General features: G+C 38.2%; 1 protein-coding gene across 8 annotated transcripts in view; it reads right to left on the bottom strand.

Moving 5' to 3' along the window:
* The window catches only part of SLC8A1 (solute carrier family 8 member A1), a 485568-nt gene that overhangs the window by 42403 nt on the left and 423518 nt on the right, over positions 1 to 19647 (bottom strand). For all 8 annotated transcript variants that reach the window (XM_075862749.1, XM_075862755.1, XM_075862748.1 and 5 more), the window contains one exon: positions 10869 to 10999. In XM_075862749.1, coding sequence (XP_075718864.1) covers positions 10869 to 10999 — 131 coding nt within the window. The remainder of the gene's footprint in view (positions 1 to 10868; positions 11000 to 19647) is intronic.

Here is a 19647-nt window from a genome sequence, read left to right as displayed (position 1 = left end):
GCCCAGCATGATCCACAGCACAGTGTGATTGTGCAGTGAAAGAAGTAAACACGCCCAGTTGCTAAAAACACAATACACGCCCAGTTGGAAATAAGAGAAAACACGCCCAGTTGTCCATTAGAAAGGCTCATTTGCATAAATATAAAATTGCTCATAACTTGGCCAAAAATGATCGTTTTTAAAAAAAACAAAAAAACTTTACTGTTATCTACATTGCAGCACCGATCACATGCAATAGGAGATAGGGATTTGATAATCTGGTGACAGAGCCTCTTTAATGATGCCTTACAAAAGCTGAAGTGGTGGGCGCAATGCATTGGCCAAATAACCTGCCAAAAGGCTAGTAGGGAGGCCAAAAGTACTCCACTCTAAATTATACTAACCAGTATTTGGAAGGCAGTTCCTGTTGACCTATTTAATAGATCATCTGTTTGATCCTCTAATGTAAATGAGCCTTTCTATATAACAGGTTCCCTTTAAATAAGCACTAACATTTATGTTTTAGCTTTACTTTACAAACCAAACCAATTTCTTGGAGCCTTTAAAGTTTGGAGCTGTAATGGTCATGTGATGTTAGGTAATTCAAATGAATATAGATTGCAAAGCTCCCAGAATACAAGCCACATAAAACTGTGAATTATTTATACACTTTCATGAAAGATTTAATAGCTAAACTAGTTTACGCAAAGACATGTCAATGACACACTCTCAGCAATTGTTCACTTTTAATATGTAATCAATACTTTTTGGCAATAAAGGATTCACTTGGCCATGTTATGTAATAAAATGACATTAGACTGGAAAATGAAGTATACTTAGTAAACAGCACGGATGGCTAAACAAGAGGGGCTATTAATGTGGGAAGCGAATTGAACTAAAAAAAAAAAAACACGACATGCAAAATGTACATAAGATGTCCCATCATTGTCAGTGGGGGGATCCGCATAAAGATACAATTGATGTACAGTAATTTACCCAGCATTTCCCTTTTAACTACATATAATATGGGTTTACAGTATTACTTGGCTATAGCCTTTAAAGCGGTTTCAGCACATACATTTTATTTTTTTGTAATGGAAAGACATGCAATTTTCCAATGTACTTTCGCATGAAACTTTTATTGTTTACTCTCAGGAGATAAAAATCTGTCCATGGTCATGTGATGGACACACAGGTGCTTGGCTTGTTACAGGACAGAACTCTGATGTACGTACTGGTAGGCTTAGGCTATGCTCACATTTGTGTTGTGGCTTCCATTCATAATGGAAAGCACAAGGCTGTGCCAGATCCATCGCACGGCGGATAACATCGATAACATTGACTTACAATGGGGTTCGTCGGATTCCGTCGTGGTGTCCATAATTTTGAAGGGAAAAATACAGATGCAGGCAGCGCTAGTTTTCCCTTCAATTATGGCAAAATCTGCGACAAAGACCCTAAATGGATCCTCCGACGTAGAAATGAACAGAGGCTTACTATAATCAGTCCTGTACCTGTGTGTCCGTTTTATTCCACTGGAAGTAAGCAATGAATGTTCCTACTAAATAACAGCAAGCAGAGCAGCCATGAATTGATACAGAAAGTATATAGGAAGATTGCATAACTGTTCTTTACAGAACGTATAACAGTTATTTGCTGAAATAAGAATCCCCCTTCATCTCCTTGCCGACATTTGATAGTACTCTTCATCATAGTCGGCAGGGGGGAAAGTATGGAGTAGGCTCACAGCTGAGACTACTCTATATGCCGCGGGGATCAGCTGTTATACACTAACGGCACTAATAGCAAGGTAACTCCGATCCTGGTATATTCCCCTGTCACTCCTTAAGCCCCCTCTATGGCAAGATCGTGGGGTGCTGATGGTTGTCATGGCAGCCTGAGGGCCTAATGAAGACCCCTGTTCTGCCATCTTGGTGTACCTCTTAAGACCTGCTAGAGGAATGGTGTAATAGAAGCTGGTAAATAGCACAATATTCCCCCATAAAGAAGTTCTAAAAGTTCATCAAAAAATTATATGTACCCTAAAATGGTGCCATTGAAAAATACAACTCATCCCGCAAAAAAAATAAGTCTTCATACAGCTATAGTATGCAGCCCCTTTAATAACCAGGGAGTTCACAGAAGAGAAGGAGAGATACTTAATTGTAAATGATGAATAAATAATAGATGTAATTAACTCAGAACGCTGTACACAATGTGGGAAACCATTATTTGGACAGAAAGAATCAGAAATCATTCTAACAATTCACTAAAGCTAAAGCTTTTACTAAGACACTTAACAAACAATACCCATGAGATAATACATTCAAGGCAATTGCTTAGCTGCATTAACATGAGTATTGGAACAAGCTATAAGCTGGAAGCCTCCCTTGTGTGAAGCATGAAACACGCTGTAAGGGTCCTATTACACGGCCAGACGTGGGCCGTGTAAATGAGCGCTGATCAATGAGACAGCTCGTTTGCTGCTTGCACATGGAGCAATGATTACTTATGTATAGTGTATAGTGATGAGCAATGATCGCTCCTCCCCATACCTTTTCATCATGTGCTGCCGACAACGATGATTTTTAATGCTGTATAAAACAACAGATCAGCCGATGAGCGTGTGCTCGTTCATCGGCTGATCGTTGTCCAGTCTACACAGAGTAATGATCGGGAATGGGCGTTTATATAAACACTCGATTGCCTGATCATTGCCCTGTGCAATAGTGCCTTCACACCTCTTGCACACGGGCAAGATCGGGCCGTGAATAACGGTCCGAGTGTCGGCTGGACTTCCCGGCCCGACCGCGGTACAGGTTAACTGGTCTCCTGGCAACGTAGACATTTTATGATACATTGTTGTCTCTGCCCCCCACAGAACCGCTGTTCTGTACTGTATAATTTTGTTCATAAAATGTCTATGATGCCAGGAGTCCCGTTCACCTGTACCGCGGTCAGGACAGGAAATCCAGCCAGCACACGGACCGTTTTTCACGGCCCGAACCCGGTCGCGTGCAAGAGGTGTAAAACACATGACTTTTCTTGTGCTGCCCATAAATCTTAGCGTTTAGTTGATCAAAACTGAGAATTTAATCAGGTTTGGGAAACTAGTCTGTGAAATTTTGATAAGAATTAACAATCCCAAGTCAGAGGCCAAATTGTTCATTGTCTATTTTTATCGGCGAGCCTACTGGCTGAGAAATGAATGACTGGTTATAAAAATGGGCAAAAATGCTAACTGCAACATGAACAAACGGGAAAAGAAATAGTATTAATAAACAATTGTGGGTTACTCATATATGTAAGGAGCAGTTCAGTACTAGTTGAGGTAGTTGGCTAAATGGACAGCCATGCAAATGACTATTCGTCTATGTAATGGTCTACTGTACTCTAAAATGAGCAGCTGCACCTTTTACTAATATTGGCTGCATAATCAGAAAATATACAATCTCTGAAATATATTATCATTTCATTTTTGATATTTTTATTTGTTATTCAGATGGATATTATTTCTAGCTCCTAGTACTACATTGAAACCATTATCAAGCAGCTACCCTGCTTGTGAAGGATTTCCAGGTAGAAACAGATGGTTTTTTTTTACATTTCAAGGTAAAATGCCAACAAGTTAATACATTTAGCTTTTATGTTCTCCCAGTGTTTGTGTACGTTTCCTTCAGTTACCTAATCCACTCCAAAAACATTGGATTCCAATAAAATGGGCCCGTGTGTGTATGTTTGACATAGGGAAATTAGATTGTGAGCACCTTTGCAGACAGAGATTGATTGAGCTATGATAATCTCTGTATAGTGCAGCAGAAAATATTGACGCTTTATAAGCAACAAGAAAGAAATAATATATATTAACATCTAATGTCTAGTTAAAGAGAACGTTTCCTCTGCCCATACATGTACAGCTGAGTGCGGCATGTAATAGGCCGGGCTCCACAAACCCTGTCTCACTTTACATTTTTTTCCTATCTTCCTCCGTTATTTACATATCAGTGCCATTATATTTGGCGTCCGATATGTAAATAAGCCCCTGAACTGTCAATGGGGCGTTTCTATCTAACTAAATGGCAATGGGGCGTGATGTCTTCGCTCTGACAGTGTCCAATCAGCTACGGACAGTGTCTGGGCGGCTTATGCTGTGTTCCCTCCCGCGAGAACACACACAGACTGGTGGTTCTGCGGAGAGCGCTCTCTCAGTCTGTGTGTGTTCTCGCGGGAGAGAACACAGCGCAAGCCGCCCTGACACTGTCCGTAGCTGATTGGACAGTGTCAGAGCGAAGAGAACACACCCCCTTGCCATTTAGTTAGATAGAAACGCCCCATTGACAGGTCAGGGGCTTATTTACATATCGGGCGCCAAATATAACGTTACCGATATGTAAATAATGGAGGAAGACAGGAAAATAATTTCAAATGAGACAGGGTTTGTGGAGCCCGGCCCATTACATGCCGCACTCAGCTGCACATATATGGGCAGAGGAAAGGTTCTCTTTAAAGGTGGCTCTTCACTGTAATTAAAAAATAAATTTACAGAAACTTTTATAAGTCATTATACACCCATGAAATTTTATACAGTAGATGTTGTAAATAAAGATAGGGGTGTGCAATGAACTCCTATATGTGTATGCCTTTTCCTTATATCTTCCCTGCAGGCAAAACAAAGTATAGCATTCAATCCATAGTAAATCAATACCCTCTATTAAGCTTTTCTCTAACAGATACAGAGTCCGTTAATAGCTAGGACATCAGTTAACATATGGGTCAATACATTTCTAAACTGCAAAATACTCATGTTTTTTTAAACTCCACTTCTGAATTTTCTTTTCACCTATATTACTAGAATACAATTATTCTTTACTTTTAGTTCATTTAGAAAAATCAGGGGCACACCCTATTCCCAAGAGGAATGGTAACACCCATGAATGGTATCACCCAGTAGTCAATTTATTTAAACATTTCCAGGAGGAATGAAAGTGGAATATCACAATGCAGAGTACTAAGATGCTCCAACAATGTTATTTAATGGGGAACGCAAGTCTTAGACTTTTCAGAAGAGCTGACAGTTCCTCTTTAAAATGCGGTTTGGATACTTCAGTATTTAACTGAGACAGAAAGAATGAGGCTTCGCCCAGTCACATATTTTTATCTTTAGTGTATTTAAAGACTATCACAACTGTAAATCTATTTATTCCATTAAGAAGATGCACTCAGACCAATCAATACTATTGTTTTGTATAACTATATATAGATACAGCCACAACTATGCAGAGCAGAAAATTATAGTTTTGTCTACTCCTTATAGTCTTTAATAAATCCTATATACAGGGCATGCATGCTGCATCATCTGGCAAAATATATATATATCCTCCCTTATGACTTGCGACTGTACTCCCAAAATATATTAAACCGAGCAAAGAAAGGACCGAGGAGTCTTTAAGTCAAAAAAATTATATATAATCTCTTTATTCAACATATTACACTATGAATACAATACGAGTTTCTAAAATGAATCACAAATAAAAGCATGGCCGCCACATGAGTCAAAATATTATTAATCAGAATATAATCATGTGAGTAGGTATAGCTACAAGTATTATATTTAAACTACTTTACAAGTTGGTGAAAGGGTTGTAACTTCCAACCATGCAAAGTGTAATTGAGACAGGACTGATATACCAATCATATAGTGTCCACAAAAGGACTAATGCATGTATGAGTACTGAAATACCCGCATATATATAAGAACCCAGACAACACCAGCAGCAATTAGTACAAAGACCGAAGTACTTAACAGAGTACTAACCCATGTAGCTGAGACTCCACAAATGGCGGCCGGCCCCAACGCGTTTCGGCTTCCGCCTTCGTCCGGGGGTGGCATCTACAAATATGACCCTCCTATTTAAACTAAGATGACGACCAATCAGAAATCGATTGGCCAGGTGAAAGTATTATACTATATACTTACCCCAATCAACTATGGCGTCATGTCCGCGTTTGTCTGGGCGGCTTATGCTGTGTTCCCTCCCGCGAGAACACACACAGACTGGTGGTTCTGCGGAGAGCGCTCTCTCAGTCTGTGTGTGTTCTCGCGGGAGAGAACACAGCGCAAGCCGCCCTGACACTGTCCGTAGCTGATTGGACAGTGTCAGAGCGAAGAGAACACACCCCCTTGCCATTTAGTTAGATAGAAACGCCCCATTGACAGGTCAGGGGCTTATTTACATATCGGGCGCCAAATATAACGTTACCGATATGTAAATAATGGAGGAAGACAGGAAAATAATTTCAAATGAGACAGGGTTTGTGGAGCCCGGCCCATTACATGCCGCACTCAGCTGCACATATATGGGCAGAGGAAAGGTTCTCTTTAAAGGTGGCTCTTCACTGTAATTAAAAAATAAATTTACAGAAACTTTTATAAGTCATTATACACCCATGAAATTTTATACAGTAGATGTTGTAAATAAAGATAGGGGTGTGCAATGAACTCCTATATGTGTATGCCTTTTCCTTATATCTTCCCTGCAGGCAAAACAAAGTATAGCATTCAATCCATAGTAAATCAATACCCTCTATTAAGCTTTTCTCTAACAGATACAGAGTCCGTTAATAGCTAGGACATCAGTTAACATATGGGTCAATACATTTCTAAACTGCAAAATACTCATGTTTTTTTAAACTCCACTTCTGAATTTTCTTTTCACCTATATTACTAGAATACAATTATTCTTTACTTTTAGTTCATTTAGAAAAATCAGGGGCACATCCTATTCCCAAGAGGAATGGTAACACCCATGAATGGTATCACCCAGTAGTCAATTTATTTAAACATTTCCAGGAGGAATGAAAGTGGAATATCACAATGCACTAAGATGCTCCAACAATGTTATTTAATGGGGAACGCAAGTCTTAGACTTTTCAGAAGAGCTGACAGTTCCTCTTTAAAATGCGGTTTGGATACTTCAGTATTTAACTGAGACAGAAAGAATGAGGCTTCGCCCAGTCACATATTTTTATCTTTAGTGTATTTAAAGACTATCACAACTGTAAATCTATTTATTCCATTAAGAAGATGCACTCAGACCAATCAATACTATTGTTTTGTATAACTATATATAGATACAGCCACAACTATGCAGAGCAGAAAATTATAGTTTTGTCTACTCCTTATAGTCTTTGTTAGCAAAAAAAAAAGACACAGAGTATACGATCAAGGTTACAAAGCAATTATTGCTCTATAGATTTTTCCTTCTCTTTGGCGGCTTAAGCAAAGGTTACGGATTATCTATCACTCTTGTATATGTCCAGTGCATCACTTTGTATAACACACACATGACTGACCTGCACATGACTGCCATACAATATAAGTCTTGTAAAAATGCCAAAGTGTATTCTAGGATTACAAGGTAAAGATTATTATTTGTGATGAAGCACAACTGCTGATGGCATAATATAGATTATTATAATTATAAATATATATATATATATATATATATATATGTATATATATATATATACTGACTACTTGTTCATCTATAGATATATGTGAATTTAATTCCACCCTACTTCCAGAGGGTGGTAGTAGCCAATAGATGTCCCATAGGCATGAATGTAGCTCATAGCTCCTGTCATATTTAATGTTCATTTACAAGTGTTTAATCAATTCAGTCAATAAGTTAATTAAGGAGAAGTGGTCGCACTGTGAGGCAGAGCTTCTTCCTACATTTCTGAAAAAAAAAAAAAACGACGTTTCATAAAACTGATCTACTATTATGTAAATCAACTCTTCTTCTTTCCTATTACTATCTACCCTTTAATACAATTTTGCTTTTCTGAATCGAAATAGGTCCAGGATTAATTTCTTAAATGGGATTTCCCATTTCATAAAGTGATGGTATATCTCTAGAATATGCCATAACTTTCTGATCAGTCGGGGTTTCCCAGCAACATGATCGGGGACCCCTGTACAGTCAGCACTGGGGGCAGAGAAAGGACCCAAGTGCTTTCTGTACAGCCAGCCTGCTGTTAGGATACACTAAGTGCTGCCCTACCAACAGCTTGTATCATAGTGACACAGAACAGAATGTATTATCATAAAGAAGTGTGCTAGTACATGTAGTATACATTTAGGTTAACTATATTTAATTCTTCTCTTTTGCAGATGGTGGTCAGCACCAATTTTTAAAGGGGATGTCAATTTTGGTCAACGTTTTTATATCTCTATAGTTGACACGCCACTATTAGCTAAAACCAAGACCAACATCCATAGAAAATGTTGATACTGAATTAATTCTATTATTTGTGTCTGGTATTGCAGCTCAGCTCGATTTGAAGTGAATGGTGTTGAGCTGTAATACAATACACAATTGGTGTGGAGTGGTTGTAAGAATAAAGGAGCCATGTTTTTTTTAATCCTTGACAACCCTTTTAAACCAAGTTAATTATAAAGTTACGGTTATGCAGTTACAGTTTGGAATAATGCAAGGAGGCTCATGATAAAAAAGAAATAAATGCAGTATCCAATCCCTAGCATCATCCACCCTAGTCTCTGTGATTAATATTTTACTGGGGGTTAATGATGGTTTCTGTTACAATAAGGGGTGGTTGTTTTGGGCTTTCTAACCCCTTTAATCTCCTAGCAGTCAATGGTGCATTTTTATCTGTGTCACAAAAGAATGGAACAACTCAAAGAAATCCATGAAAACTCAAAGTAAAAACGTAATATAGTTGGTGTCTTGGATGGAAACAAAACCTATGGGCCAACAACTACAATGCTGACACGTGCCATTGTTTCTATGACTTACTAGTCTCAATAAAGTAATGCATAAATACATAAAAAGAATGGTTTCTAATTTACATAGTTTCTAACATGTCAGTAGAAGTGGATAATGTAAGAAGTATTCGGCACACCAGTTGAAGTAAAGATTTTTTTATTATTAATCTTAGGTGCCAGTGGCAAAGTGCAACGTCTCGGTCTTAGTGACCTTCTTCCACTAACAGTGGCCAGCCGCCTTTACTAAGCTGAGCGCTCGTAATAATAAAGTTATCCCCAGCACGGCTCAGTGCCTGAAGAAGGTTGCAAAGACCGAAACATTGCACTTTGCCACTGGCCCCTTAGATTAATAATAAAAAAAAATCTTTACTTCAACTGGTGTGCCGGATACTTCTTTCTTATCCAGTATTGGGTTGGGCCCCTATCCGTGCACCCCTCCCCTAGAGCTGGTGCTATCTGAACCAGCATACATGTCAGAAGAAAGCATTTAGAGCACATGCATGTCACAGTTTCATTTAAGTCAACTGGAAGCCTAACAACATAGCTCGGAAATGTGGCAATCTAACAGCTATGAGTGGAAGAAGCAGATTGGAAGGGTGCCAGAATTCAGACCCCATATCTCTATGATATGTCAGAAGAAAGGGTAACGAGCGCTCTTCCTCATAAGTTATTATCACGTCGGCAGCACGTCTCCCTGTTTACACAGGGAGATGTGCTGCCGACAACGATAATATTTTTCATTTTTAAAACAATACGATCAGCAGATGAACGACTGCTGATCTGTTCACACAGGGCACTTATCGGCAATGAGCGTTCTATGAGCGAGCATTTGCCCGATAATTGGCCAGTGTAAAAGGGACTTTAGGCAAGAGTCCATTTGTTGTAGTACTAGTCTAACTATTTTAAATTAAATGTGAATGCACCCAGGAGCAAAATCTGGAGATCACATGCAACACAAGGATTAACAGGTCTTCTTTTAGATCTCTGGAGAACTACCATTCATCCTGAAAGAGCTCACAATCTGTAACCTGTTTTAGGAAAATGTTTATTTACAACCAATGGTAACCTGTTTTCTAAAGAAAAAAAAACCACATAATTTTGTGGAAAAATGTTCTGGCTAGTTGAACTGATCTGTCAACAGGAGAATCACAGAATTAACTTTTTCATCTTTTTCCCACAATTTTTTAGGCAATCAGTGTGAGCTGTATAATATGAATTATTTATAAACCATACTTGTCGACCCTCCTAGACTGTTCAGGAGTCTCCCAAAATGCCAGCATAGCAGGCAATTCTCCCACAAAATGCTGCAGTTTATATATTGCTCCCGATGACAATGTAGTAAGCTCCCTCTAGTGGCGATTGAAGGCATCCAGACTTTTATCGAAATCTATGACTGTGTGAAGGGTTGCACTCTGTAGGTAGTATTGTTTATTGCACTGCTTATGGGGGCAATCTGATGCCACTGTTTAAGGGTAGTACTCAGCTTGCAGTACTGTCTCTTTGCAGGCAGTATTGTTTATGAGAGACACTTTTCTGGTGCTGTTAACAGAGGCAGTCTAGCTGTGGTTATGTGGGCACGGCCTGTATTTATGTATAGCATAGGAAAAATACATCCTGCGAAACATGAAGGTCTTGATCAAACAGCATTTATTTGATGCATTTTGATGTGTTTTATGTCGCAAAAAATGCGTCAAAGACACATGATATATGCTTCCCATTGACATCAATGGAAAAATGCATTTCAGTGCATATGACACGTTTTTTTCATCGTGTAAAAAAAGAAGCATCAGGTCAATGTGAAACGTGCCAAAAACACGCCTAATTCACATAATCAAGAGTCCTAATTATGCGCCGAAAAACACGCCGAAAACTTGTAAAAAACGCGTCAAAACACCTGTAATTTAAAAAGTGGTTTGCAAAAATGCAATCATTTTTTTAGCGCCATGTGAACAAGACCTTAGGTGTACATTATCGATTTTATATCTACTATTGAAATGTACCGCGTAACTTTTAAATCTCTGCTATAAAATTTTACAATCACAGTATCAAAAAACCACGTTAAATTGCTGTATGTTTCACACTGATATATAGAATGTGTTGATACCTTGAACTCGTATGATTCTTCAATAATTATTTCAAGTTTTGTGTGTTCTCCCAGCACAGGTCGGCCCATTTCAGCTATACGTCGTTCCTCCTCTTCTTTACTAGTGAGTGTCTGCTTGTCATCATTCTCTTCTGTAAATGAAAAAAATACAAAATTACTATTATTATATACTGAAGCAATGTTAAGCCTGACCTGTGACAGTAGCAGCAAAGAGGGGTACTATATCCAGTCAAAAGTTTGTATGTTCCAAATAATGAAATGGCAATGCTAAGCACATTTAGTTTAAAGCACCTCCCTTTTCCCCAAAAAATTATAAATTGCAAAACGAAAATTACATTGCTCAAAATCATAGAATTAACACACTATAAAAACGCTGTCAATATAGCGGAACCACAAAGCTATATTTCTTTAAAACAAAGGAACATTATATACTACAGATTTCTCTAACCAACCAAGTACAGGTACTCAAATGAGAACGAACAAGACAACCCAAATTTACCCTTTTCACCAATTGTTGTTATATATAATTTAGAGGTTGTAATAATTACAGGGATACCACATGTTACCTATTCGTAATACACTTTATTTATTAAGACAAAATTGTGTTTATAGTTTTTTTTTCAAAACAAACCTTTTTCAAACATTTATATTTGCTGGACGTTAAAGTTCTGGCATATGTTAATACAGCAAAACATTTCCAGACAATTTAAAAAAAAGGTGTTTCAGTCAGCAATTTTCTGACACAATTGTTTTGCCAAAAGGGGGTGTGGCTATCAAGTCCCACCAAGTGCAACTTTTTTGGACAGATTTATAGAGCGCAGTTTTCTGTGTATTTATTTATTTTTAAAACCGGAATCGAATGGATAAAAAAAAGAGACATTTATATTTATTTTTTCTATACTTTACCTCTCATAAGGCTCTTTTAAGTTTGACTAAACAAATCCATTAATGACTTTACCAAACTATGCTGTGTGAACCTGGCTTATGGAAAGTATTACACCGCTTTTATGTGTAGAAAAACGTAAATTGCACCAAATACCACCTGGAATCATTCACTAGTCTGCACAATATTCCCAAATAGAAGCATGCTACTATGCACATTCGGATTTGTTTAACTCATAGTAGTACAGCAATCTTCCACAATATCCCCTACAACATTTCTCATACTTCCCAGGACTTTCTACTATGTTATTTTACTGCATTTTGTTCTCATTATTCATCGTAAATGAAGTACCTTGTTTTCAGATGATTCCATTTTATTTGATGAAACGCTAGGCCTTGGTGAGTTATAGCTGAACTGTGTTTTACCTTCAGACTGATGGTAATTGTGAAGCTGAAGCGTTAGCATAGCGCGCAGCAGGAAGATGATTAAAGTGACCTCAGTCTTTGAACTGTGTTTCATTAGGGTAATGAAGCTGTGATGTGATGGGATTGGAACATATTACCTACACAGAAGGAGGGTCTTAACAGTTCAAGCATTATCCACTTCTCAGGACGTTCTAAGTGAGAGTACATACGCAAACAGAGATATCGCTAGCTAATGACATCCTGCAGCCTATATATGTTCATTGAAAGTACAATGACCTCAACGCAATGAATGCATTAAGTACCATTTGGCAGTTTTAGTTTTTTTTATTAGTTTGCTTTTGGCGGTATAATAAAAGTTTATGCATTCAGTAATTCCGTACTGAATAGGAGACGCTGGTCAAAACTCCATTCTTTTTACAGATGGTTCGAAGCCATGGTTCACATCTTATTTGTCTTTTTAATTCATAACACTAAAGCTCAATGCCCCTCATTTTCCTGCATATCTCGGCTTCCTTCTGCTACCGCTAGGGGTCCATTCCATGTAAATCTGTGTAAAGGTATTGACAAGTAACAGTGAGGTTGTACAGCTCCCTAGTACGAAGCCACAAGGCCTGCTCTGCAATACAGGCTTCGTGGGGTGGCATATGTACAGAGATTTTCTCTCCAATTTGCCTCCATATGAACTCATGGGCATCATATTTCGGCTCTGTACAACTCGGAATTTGATAGAGCCATTATACAGATATGCACATGAGCTATTAAAAAAGGAACTATCACCTCCTGGAAAACCTCATGAAGTAATAGAGATCAAAATATAAAACCTTTGTCAAAAATATATAATTAGGAAAAATCTAAGTTGTCCTCTTTATTTTAGAGATAAAAGTTCTGGTCATTAAGAAAGGGACACAACTTCAGCTGAAGTGGGCAGTGGTGAGCAGTCAAAGTCTCAATAGATTGTGACTGCTCTGTGATGGGGGACTGATACATATAAGTGTATACAGTGAAGGTCTCTGCTGCTATCTTACTTCATGCTGGATGTTAGCAGTTAAAGAGGCTCTGTCACCAGATTTTGCAACCCCTATCTCCTATTGCAGCAGATCGGCGCTGCAATGGAGATAAGAGTAACGTTTTGTTTTTTTTTAAACGAGCATTTTTGGCCAAGTTATGACCATTTTTATATTTATGTAAATGAGGCTTTCTAAAGTACAACTGGGCGTGTTTAAAGTAAAAGTACAACTGGGCGTGTATTGTGTTCGTTACATCGGGGCGTTTTTACTTCTTTTACTAGCTGGGCGTTGTGTATAGAAGTATCAGCCACTTCTCTTCACAACGCCCAGCTTCTGGCAGTGCAAAGACACAGCGTATTCTCGAGAGATCACGCTGTGACATCACTCACTTCCTGCCCCAGGTCCTGCATCGTGTCGGACCAGCGAGGACACATTGGCACCAGAGGCTACAGTTGATTCTGCAGCAGCATCAGCGTTTGCAGGTAAGTAGCTACATCGACTTACCTGCAAACGCTGAAGCTGCTGCAGAATCAACTGTAGCCTCTGGTGCCGATGTGTCCTCGCTCGTCCGACACGATGCAGGACCTGGGGCAGGAAGTGACGTCACAGCGTGATCTCTCGAGAACACGCTGTGTCTGCACTGCCAGAAGCTGGGCGTTGTGAAGAGAAGTGGATGATACTTCTATACACAACGCCCAGCTAGTAAAAGAAGTAAAAACGCCCCGATGTAACGAACACAATACACGCCCAGTTGTACTTTTACTTTAAACACGCCCAGTTGTACTTTAGAAAGCCTCATTTACATAAATATAAAAATGGTCATAACTTGGCCAAAAATGCTCGTTTAAAAAAAACAAAAAACGTTACTCTTATCTCCATTGCAGCGCCGATCTGCTGCTATAGGAGATAGGGGTTGCAAAATCTGGTGACAGAGCCTCTTTAAGTAAGATGATTGTGTATTATCGAGCAGCTGAAGGGGAAGGCTAGAAGAAACAGCAGCAGAGGTAAATCCTGTCACACCTTTTTCCACAGTGTTGGCTGCTGCTGGCTCTTTGTGAATGTAGTGCGAAACTCAGATTAACTCTTAAAGGGGTTGCCCAGGATCACCCAAAAACGGGCCAAGGGGGAGAAATTCCATCAAATAAGCACTGCTCCCGGCCAGTCTCTGTTTACTGTCTTGCTGCGATGACATCACGTCCACACACGTGAACACTGCCGCAATCGCTTAGGCCACGTGTGTCAATGTGACATCATCATCACTGCAGGTGCAGCTCACTAAAGTGACGGCGCTGAAGTGGTAGGGCATTTAACAGGTAAGCTGTGCTTCTTTTATTATTTTATGCCATACCCCATCCATGACCCTTTTTTTTGGTGAACCCGGACAACCCCTTTAGCAGCTGTCTCATCCTCAAGTAGAATAACCCTTTACAAGCAATTGTGTCCTCCTCTAGCAGATTAACCCTTTATATGCAGTGATCTACTCCTCCTTTATATAGCTGCACAATACATAGGGAAATCGTATTACATTGCTGATAAAATAATAATATTCTGTATTAAGTATATTACGAGGCATTGGGAAATTAATTCTCCAGGTTTCAGATATGTGAATCTGTTCTCCCATTGTATTTTATGGACCAGCAAATCTACAAAATGCTAACGCAGGCAAATTGATTTGCTTACTACTAATCCTCACCAGATCTGAGCATAAACCTTCACTTTGCCATATAGAAACTGTCTATCCCCCTGGTGTTCTTTTAATTCCAACCAAGTGATTCCTGCTATTGTGTAGGCCAGCCAATAAGAAACGGTGCACTAGAAACAGCTTCTCACCAGCACTGGACACATTAGGTGGCTGTTCTGGGAAGGGAATTAGAAGAACAATATCTAAAGAAGGAGCATTTCTTTAAAATAATTGCAACTGCAAATGTGTTCTTTTTTGCGGTATCTAACAAATAAATATAATATTTACTCATGGGACAACCCCTTTATGAATAGTCTATTTAAAGACATAAGTTATAAACAGCAATGGCATCAAGGCTATGTAAATAAACAAAACACAATGCAAAATAAACTTCTTGATGCTATCCTAACAAAGACACTGGCATGCTATCGCACTTTATAGGGAAATAATTAGGTCTATTTCAACTTCCTTAATAGGGTTGTTTATGTAAATAAAGCGAAGTCATTGTATAATGAAAAACTATATACCTTATGTTTCAATTCCTAACCATTTTCAGAACTTCTGCTTGCTGTCTCTGAATGTAAACATTCACGGGTAATTATAGACCAGTAAGCTTAACATCAATTGTGGGGAAAATGTTTGAGGGGCTATTGAGGGACTATATACAGGATTATGTGACAATAAATAGTATTATAAGTGACAGCCAGCACGGTTTTACAAAGGACAGAAACTGTCAAACCAACCTGATTTGTTTTTATGAAGAGGTAAGCAGAAGCCTAGACAGAGGGGCCGCTGTGGATATAGTGTTTTTGGACTTTGCAAAGGCATTTGACACTGTTCCCCATAGACGTCTAATGGGTAAATTAAGGACTATAGGTTTAGAAAGTATAGTTTTTAATTGGATTGAGAATTGGCTCAAGGACCGTATCCAGAGAGTTGTGGTCAATGATTCCTACTCTGAATGGTCCCCGGTAATAAGTGGTGTACCCCAGGGTTCAGTGCTGGGACCACTATTATTCAACTTATTTATTAATGATATAGAGGATGGGATTAATAGCACTATTTCTATTTTTGCAGATGACACCAAGCTATGCAATATAGTTCAGACTATGGAAGATGTTTGTGAATTGCAGGTAGATTTAAACAAACTAAGTGTTTGGGCGTCCACTTGGCAAATTAAGTTTAATGTAGATAAATGTAAAGTTATGCACCTGGGTACGAACAACCTGCATGCATCATATGTCCTAGGTGGAGCTACACTGGGGGAGTCACTTGATGAGAAGGATCTGGGTGTACTTGTAAATCATAAACTAAATAACAGCATGCAGTGTCAATCAGCTGCTTCAAAGGCCAGCAAAATATTGTCGTGTATCAAAAGAGGCATGGACTCGCGGGACAGGGATGTAATATTACCACTTTACAAAGCATTAGTGAGGCCTCATCTAGAATATGCAGTTCAGTTCTGGGCTCCAGTTCATAGAAAGGATGCCCTGGAGTTGGAAAAAATACAAAGAAGAGCAGCGAAGCTAATAAGGGGCATGGAGAATCGAAGTTATGAGGAAAGATTAAAAGAACTAAACCTATTTAGCCTTGAGAAAAGACGACTAAGGGGGGACATGATTAACTTATATAAATATATGAATGGTACATACAAAAAATATGGTGAAATCCTGTTCCATGTAAAACCCCCTCAAAAAACAAGGGGCACTCCCTCCGTCTGGAAAAAGAAAGGTTCAACCTGCAGAGGCGACAAGCCTTCTATACTGTGAGAATGGTGAATTTATGGAATAGCCTACCGCAGGAGCTGGTCACAGCAGGGACAGTAGATGGCTTTAAAAAAGGGTTAGATAATTTCCTAGAACAAAAAAATATTAGCTCCTATGTGTAGAAATTTTTTACTTCCCCTTTCCCATCCCACTTCGCCTTTCCCATCCCTTGGTTGAACTTGATGGACATGTGTCTTTTTTCAACCTTACAAACTATGTAACTATGTAACTGTTTACTTTTAGAGATTGACAACCATAAAGACCTAGTTTAACTTTCACACAGCTACATTGTATCAGTGCAGGTAAGAACTTTTAGCCTGTAATGCTTCTGCATTGTTAAGGAGTATTCAAATGTTGGGGTCAAAAACCGCAATATGACTTCACCATGTGAATAGCCACTAAAGCTCAAAAAGAATTGCCTATACTGATACGTTTTATCAAACTGCAGCTGTGAGAAAGTAGGACTGGGTCTGTATAGATTTTCAGCTTCTTTAATTAAACAATGAGTGGTTCCTTTAGATAATAGGGGGCAGAGATCTTGAGGAAATGAACACAAAGTATATTAGAAGGTTGCATAGCTTTTTATTAAACAATGCTTATAGCACATAGCAATATTACTATTTTAATATGAAAGTAATAACAAGTTAGCATTCACAATTCTGCAGGCTTTAGGGAATAAATCCCAGCATTCTCTGCTTGTTTAGTGTCTGTACACAGTCTCTTGTGGTGAATTTGCTGTTTAGAAAGTTTGTATAACGCACTGCACAGTAATCCAATATATGAAAAACTAGCTATCTTACTACATTACAGCAAAACTTTTAGGTGTGTATCTGAATACAAAGACTGTATCTGTTTTTTACATAAATAACAGCTACATTGTGAGTGCTCCTCTAGAATATAATATAGGATTTAGTTTGTGCAAAATATTTAATGCAAAGTATTTACAAAGTTATTCAACTTTTTATGTAGATTAGGTCTATATAAAAACTGTAAAATGGTGTTCAAATGTGAACATACCCTTCAAGCTGTATTTACATAAGACTAGGAAAGCTCTACTATAGCCTGAAGTGTTAAAACATTTGTGTTTATATAATGAACTACAGAGCTTTATAAGGTCACTGAAAAGGGCAAAACCATACGCATAATATTTTAGTTAAGTGTACTGTAAACTAATTGGTAAAACATATCTAAACCAAAATATGTTTCAAATTAAATAAACAATTTAGACCAGCATAGTCCAAAATATAGTACTTTATTTTATTCCTCAATAAACATTGACAACCCTTCCCACAATTACATACAAAAATATAAAACACAATTAAAAACTATGAACTCTAGTAGGGACCATCAAAATTCCAGCAACAACCATGTATACTGTTCTTAAATTACAAGCTATGGTAGCATGCAGAAAAGAGGAAAGAGTGTTTAGAACCCAATGTCTCCACTAATCAGTTGTCCCAAGTAAATAACTAGAGGGCACACATATCTACACAATGCTCAATAGCAAAATGAAATAGGCAGATTACCTGTTACTGGCTCGATGGACGATGAAAATCTCTAAAGAGAGACACCTCGACGCGCGTTTCGCACCCTTCGTCTTGAACGTGCGTTGAGGTGTCCCTCTTTAGAGTTTTTCATCATTCCAGAAACAGGTAATCTGCCTCTTTCATTTTGCTACATGTGTACCCTCCAGTTATTTACTTGGGATGGCTGATTAGTGAAGACATTGTGTTCTAGACAATCTTTCCTCTTTTCTGCATGCTACCATAGCTTGTAATTTAAGAACAATATACATGGTTGTTGCTGGAATTTTGATGGTCTCTACAAGAGTTCATGGTTTTTAATTGTGCTTTATGTTTTTGTATGTAATTGTGGGAAGGGGGTGTTCATGTTTATGGAGGAATAAAATAAAGTACTATATTTTGGACTATGCTGGTCTACATTGTTTATTTAATTTGAGACATATTTTGGTTTAGTTATTATTTAATTATGTCTTGTATATGTATTTATGCCTGAAGGTATTATAGGTTCTAATTGGTAAAACATATAAGAAGTGTCTATAACAACAAAAATATAGCATTAAAATGATATACCATATAATGGTGTGCAATTTATACATCAATCTTGTAGCATGGTTTTTTTTTCAGTTTAGGAAAAAAATTCTTACATCTGGTTATCAAGTAACGTCAATGCTGGAGGCTTTAACATGTCAGGATGAGTTGTTTAGTTCTTTATCACTGGAGAAGGAAAATTACCTGTAACTAATACCAAATGTGAAGTCTTTGCTGTGTTCATTATTACTGACTAAACATATGCTGCTGTCTGGCTATAAGCAGTTGGCTTGCTGCAGCATCACAAGCCAACCAAGGTTACAGCTCTTGTTAATTTAACACAGAAATTCTGTAGAAAGATACTTTCCCCAGCTTTACCTCGTAATGATGGAGACAGTCTAACGTATTGCCTTAGGTAGCAATAAAGGCCGCACGAAGACGGATCATGGCATTGTTGCCATGACCCAGGTTGATATCTCTAGTGGCCAGTAACATTAATTTCCACATACCTCATTGCTTTCGATATTTGATCCCGAGGCGCACACATACAAACATATTTAATGTGATTTATATAAATATTTTAATATATAAATATTACTGCTCTTATGTCAAGAAATTGGGACTGTTACAATTTTTAAATGACTTCATAATGACAGATGAATTGGTTCAACCTATTTTATTTGCTTATTTTGTGGTTTCAGAGGAAGGCATAAAATAAATATCTGTAGATGAAATAAAATGATGAACAGCAGTTATTGCCAGGAGAAGCTTTGGCCAGCCATACATTGCCCCGGCAAGGAAAATGTAGTACTAAACGCCGGCTGTTCAGCTATGGCTAATAGAGGGGGTTCCATATGCCCTAATAGGACATAAAGAAAAGGGTTGTATAATAATTGCATAATGAAAAACTACGCAATTTTCTAATTTGGTGCTTCAAATTGTATTTAAAGCTAGAATATGCAATTT

Source organism: Rhinoderma darwinii, chromosome 4 (genome assembly GCF_050947455.1).
Source record: "Rhinoderma darwinii isolate aRhiDar2 chromosome 4, aRhiDar2.hap1, whole genome shotgun sequence".
NCBI lineage: Eukaryota > Metazoa > Chordata > Amphibia > Anura > Rhinodermatidae > Rhinoderma > Rhinoderma darwinii.
The sequence above is the reverse complement of the archived record's forward strand: the minus strand, read 5'-3'. Positions and strand labels throughout refer to the sequence as shown.